General features: G+C 33.9%; 2 protein-coding genes across 2 annotated transcripts; both read right to left on the reverse strand.

Annotated features, from left to right (window-relative positions):
- Positions 1-345: 345 nt before the first annotated feature.
- On the reverse strand, positions 346-2,701 carry LOC108483812 (scarecrow-like protein 22). Its single transcript, XM_017787403.2, has one exon. The coding sequence runs from the start codon at positions 2,268-2,270 to the stop codon at positions 741-743; it is 1,530 nt and encodes a 509-aa protein (XP_017642892.2). The 5' UTR covers positions 2,271-2,701; the 3' UTR covers positions 346-740.
- On the reverse strand, positions 2,339-4,906 carry LOC128293146 (uncharacterized). The gene is made up of 3 exons (XM_053028686.1): positions 4,005-4,906; positions 2,879-2,883; positions 2,339-2,608 (listed from the first exon to the last, which is right to left on the reverse strand). The coding sequence occupies exons 1-3, from the start codon at positions 4,408-4,410 to the stop codon at positions 2,339-2,341; spliced, it is 681 nt and encodes a 226-aa protein (XP_052884646.1). The 5' UTR covers positions 4,411-4,906.
- Between the last annotated feature and the right edge of the window lie 463 nt (positions 4,907-5,369).

Raw genomic sequence — 5,369 nt, forward strand, 5'->3', positions numbered from 1 at the left:
AGCCCTTATACATTAAATTAAAGAACATATTAGTCATTTTCGTTAAAAACTTCATCCACTTGTACTATTAAAAACTAACAAAATCAACACAATAACCAAAAAATAACACGTGACATGCTACGTGTACATCATGCTAACGTACAAAACTAATTTTTAACAATAGAAATTGATGAATTTTTAACAAAAAAACCAGTTTACTCGTTCATTTAATGTATAAGAACTAATTTGCTCTTCTTTTTTTTTTATAGAGAGAACAAAATACAATCCGACTCCTAATGCAAAGGCCTCCACGATACTTGTTAAACAAGGCAGTTTTTTAACATATAACTTCATAACTCAAAAACATTTAAAAAAACACTAAAATTCTAGTAAGTTGTATTTGCAATTTCAACATTCATTTTTGCTCGTCAAACATACAACAATTCATCACCATTCACCACCTTTAAACCAGAAGAAAATACAGCTTTTCTCACCGAAAAATCCGAAACAAAATGGAAAAAGAAGACACCATAAATACCATAACAGCAATATCAATGTGTCCATAAACAGCAGAGGAGAGACACTCACAAGCAAAGGCAAGTCACATTGTATTGATCAAGTCATAAAAAAAAAGCATAGCATAGTTTAGTAAATGATATTCGAGTTAAATTCGCACTACGAGCTAGAGACGATATAAAGATTGTGAGTTGCTAAATTAAAAAAAAACGAACCTCCCCTGCTGGTTCCGATGCTGTTGTTCCTCAACACCTCCAAGCTGAAGCTGAGATAAGTTCCTTTTGTTGCCAACAAAGAACAAGTGAAGCATGGCATTTTTGGATATGAAAACCTCGAACCTGAGCCCTTTTCACGACGCATTCCGCTTGTGTTTCGGTGAAGTTACTGAACGTTAAAGGGGTGAAACCAGCTGAAGCAAACAGAGTCTTCCATGGTGGCATTTTCTCGAGTGAATGCAAACGACCCAAAACTGTGGTTTCAATTTTAGGCACAATAAGGAACCTCTCGATCTTGTTTATGGCGTCGGAATTTACGTTAACGGCTGCATCAAGTGATTCCAACAGGCTTATATATGAATAAAATGCATTGATTATATGTTGTGGGAATGACAGATCATTCCTATCACACCCTCGGTCTAAAGACACCACAATTTTCGGTCTAAGCTGCTTCACAATCCGTAACAGATTAGGCAAAATAGAAGGTCGATACGAAGCAGACCAAACGGGAAAGTTCACAGCAAGCGCCTCGTTTTCATTCATTCGAAACATAGGCAATGAATAAGGGTTTTGATCTAAAGAATCAAAGTTAAGTACCTCAAGCTCGAAATTTACACCGATTCCATTAGCGAATTGTTCAAGATTCTCCCTTATAAGACTGAGTTCGATAGGATGGTATGTCGAAAGGGAAACAAAAGCTGTAATTCTCAATGAAGGAACAACTCCTTTACTCCTCATAGGAAGTTCCTGCATAAAAGAAGCCCATTGAGCACCAAAACCAATATCGAAATCCACAATGTGGATTCGGTCGGAATCCTCGAGTGCTTCAAGGAAAGCTTGGTTACTCGTAAAGTTAACAAACTGAACGAACGGCGAAACCTCGGAAAAGACCTTGTAAGCTCCCATTTTGAAGATAACATCAAAAGGTGTCGGATTTTTCGAGACTGGGGTATTGTTATACATGAAGAGTAGTAATTGTAATGCCTCCTTGAAGTAAAAACCAATCCGTTGAAATGTTTTGCCTACTGGAGACAAGTGATTGAGCCGCGCCAATATCCCTTGCGCGTGTGAGAAATTCCCAGTCTCTACCATCTCTGCTACTTTACAAAGCTGGTCCAACAATGTGGCTGCTTGTTGTTGTTGAGACACCATTAATGGCTTCTGTTCTTGAAACCCAACAAGCTGTTGTTTTTTGATAAACAACTCATGGTCTGAGAATGGTAGCTTTGGGATCTGACCATGATTGAGTCTCTTTGGTAATGGTTGTTGTTCTTGTGGAAATGGTAAGAAAAAGTTGGGATTTGGGGGATTTAGAATCTGGGGTTTCATTTCCTGGTTTTCAAGTTGTTGATAAAGGCCAATACTTTCAGGTGGAGAAGTAAAGATTGGATTTTGAGGAAAATAACCCAAATTACCAGGATCCATCGGGTCAAGCCCGGGAATAAAATCAGGACCAGTTTGAAGAAGTTGTTTAAGGCCATGTTCATCAACATCACCGGCGATCCAACGGAGGAGTGAGTTTTGGTCTTGACTCGGTGACACAGTTGACTCGAATAACATAGCTTCCCAATCTTCTATACCAAGATTGTTACATCTTTGAACACCAACAGGTCCTGTTGTAACAAGGTCTAGTTCACTTTGGATCGGTTGAAACTCAAGTTGGGTGCTTTCAGGTGGTACAATGGTGGTAGTAGTGAAATTACCGCCGCTACCGCCGCCCCGGATCCGCCGTTGAAAGAAGAAAGAGTTGATGCTGATGTGAGTGGACTTTGGCTTCTCATATGAAGAACAGAAGTTGGTTCTTGGTCGTTGAAACTATTATCTTCTTGCTGTTTTGCCCACTTGTCTTGATAAATCGAAGCAAACCCAGCAAGTTCCACCCCAACTTTAGGTTGGAACTGAAAGTGCATTTGTTAAAAAAAAAAATCACAACAAAAAAAAAACTGTTTTTTTTCCTACAAGAGAGAAAACTCCATGAAAATCAATCTCTAAGCTTTAAAAAGAAAACACCCATTTGTCAAAATAGCTCCTTTTGTTGTTCTTCTTCACTTTAACCCTTCTTTTCTCCAAAGCTCCATTTTTTTTTTTGCTTCTATTTCACAAGCTCAAAGCAAAGACTCCATTTTGAAGTTCCATTGGCTTATAAATTTTGCAGCTACAGCAAGTACCTCCTCTGCCATGGATGCGTGCATCATAAAAAGGCAAATAAAGTGCTCTCTGCCTCTTCTTCATCTTTCTCTCTCTAGAGACTAGTCCCCTATCTTTCTCTCTCTCTCTTTGAATATAAATTTTTCAGTTTTGGGCAATTCTTTTTTCATACACCATTGTTTTCCCTCTCTCTTTCTTTCTATATCTTAAGGGTTACTGTCAATGGCTACTGTGAGGTAAATACTGTATTGTCTTTCCCATTATTTTAGAATATATTATTAATATGTCCTTAAAAGTATCATTAAATGAGTTAATTCCACCAAAACCTCAAAATATGATATTTATTTTAAATTGGTCCCTAAACTTTAAATCATTCTAATTTAAAATCTTATGTGACAAACGAAAATTTTAATTGAATATTTTAAGAATAAATGTTTTAAAATTCTTTGATTTGAAGTTTGCAAAGGTTTTACATAACTTTACTCGTTCACTCTTTATTTTTTTTGTTTTTTATTTTAAAAATTGTAACACCACATCTTTATTTCCTTAAAATTTTTTATTTTAAATTTAATTAGATAAAACTTGATTTGGGTCAACGACATTAAAATTAATAATTTTAATAATGAAAGGACCTTTATTAATATAATATTGATAGTTTGAGGATATAATTAAAAAGTTTTGAAATTTAGGGACTAATTTAATATAAAGATCAGAGTTTGGGGATGTTTATGGTGCATCTAATTCTAATTAAAATATTATTATATTATAAAATAATAAGGAATTGGGAGAATCATCAAAATTTTAAGGTAAATTATAGTAGAGATCACTCAACTATGATATTTTTTAATTTTCGAACTATCTAGCTATGAAAAATTACAAAATGATCATAATTATTTAATTTTATTTTTAGTCCATGAAATTTGGCTAACAAAACAATGGAAACACACAAAATCCAAGATAATTGAGTGACCAAAAAGATAAAATTAAATAATTGAATGATCATTTGTAACTTTTCATGAATAGATGACCAAAAACATAATTAACTAACTAGTAGTATAATTTACATTTTATAACATTATGTGATATAAAATATGAAATTTAGACAGCATCAAATTTTTAAAGAAGATAAATTATATATAATCCAACGGAGGAGTGAGTTTTGGTCTTGACTCGGTGACACAGTTGACTCGAATAACATAGCTTCCCAATCTTCTATACCAAGATTGTTACATCTTTGAACACCAACAGGTCCTGTTGTAACAAGGTCTAGTTCACTTTGGATCGGTTGAAACTCAAGTTGGGTGCTTTCAGGTGGTACAATGGTGGTAGTAGTGAAATTACCGCCGCTACCGCCGCCCCCGGATCCGCCGTTGAAAGAAGAAGAAAGAGTTGATGCTGATGTAGGTGGACTTTGGCTTCTCATATGAAGAACAGAAGTTGGTTCTTGGTCGTTGAAACTATTATCTTCTTGCTGTTTTGCCCACTTGTCTTGATAAATCGAAGCAAACCCAGCAAGTTCCACCCCAACTTTAGGTTGGAACTGAAAGTGCATTTGTTAAAAAAAAAAATCACAACAAAAAAAAAACTGTTTTTTTTCCTACAAGAGAGAAAACTCCATGAAAATCAATCTCTAAGCTTTAAAAGAAAAACACCCATTTGTCAAAATAGCTCCTTTTGTTGTTCTTCTTCACTTTAACCCTTCTTTTTCTCCAAAGCTCCATTTTTTTTTTTTTGCTTCTATTTCACAAGCTCAAAGCAAAGACTCCATTTTTGAAGTTCCATTGGCTTATAAATTTTGCAGCTACAGCAAGTACCTCCTCTGCCATGGATGCGTGCATCATAAAAAAGGCAAATAAAGTGCTCTCTGCCTCTTCTTCATCTTTCTCTCTCTAAAGACTAGTCCCTATCTTTCTCTCTCTTCTCTTTGAATATAAATTTTTAGTTTTGGGCAATTCTTTTTTCATACACCATTGTTTTCCCTCTCTCTTTCTTTCTATATCTTAAGGGTTACTGTCAATGGCTACTGTGGGTAAATACTGTATTGTCTTTCCCATTATTTTAGAATATATTATTATTATGTCCTTAAAAGTATCATTAAATGAGTTAATTCCACCAAAACCCTCAAAATATGATATTTATTTTAAATTGGTCCCTAAACTTTAAATCATTCTAATTTAAAATCTTATGTGACAAACGAAAATTTTAATTGAATATTTTAAGAATAAATGTTTTAAAATTCTTTGATTTGAAGTTTGCAAAGGTTTTACATAACCTTTACCGTTCACTCTTTTATTTTTGTTTTTATTTTTAAAAATTATACGACCACATCTTATTTCCTTAAAATTTTTATTTTAAATTTAATTAGATAAAACTTGACGGGTCAACGATTAAATTAATAATTTTAATAATGAAAGGACCTTATTAATATAATATTGATAGTTTGAGGATATAATTAAAAGTTTTGAAATTTAGGGACTAATTTAATATAAAGATCGTAGTTTGGGGATGTTT

Source organism: Gossypium arboreum, chromosome 1 (genome assembly GCF_025698485.1).
Source record: "Gossypium arboreum isolate Shixiya-1 chromosome 1, ASM2569848v2, whole genome shotgun sequence".
Taxonomy (NCBI): domain Eukaryota; kingdom Viridiplantae; phylum Streptophyta; class Magnoliopsida; order Malvales; family Malvaceae; genus Gossypium; species Gossypium arboreum.

What these genes read in the sequence shown, in the direction of transcription:
- LOC108483812 (XM_017787403.2), bottom strand. Translation starts at nt 2,270, where the DNA reads ATGTTATTCGAGTCAACTGTGTCACCGAGTCAAGACCAAAACTCACTC.
- LOC128293146 (XM_053028686.1), bottom strand. Translation starts at nt 4,410, where the DNA reads ATGCACTTTCAGTTCCAACCTAAAGTTGGGGTGGAACTTGCTGGGTTT.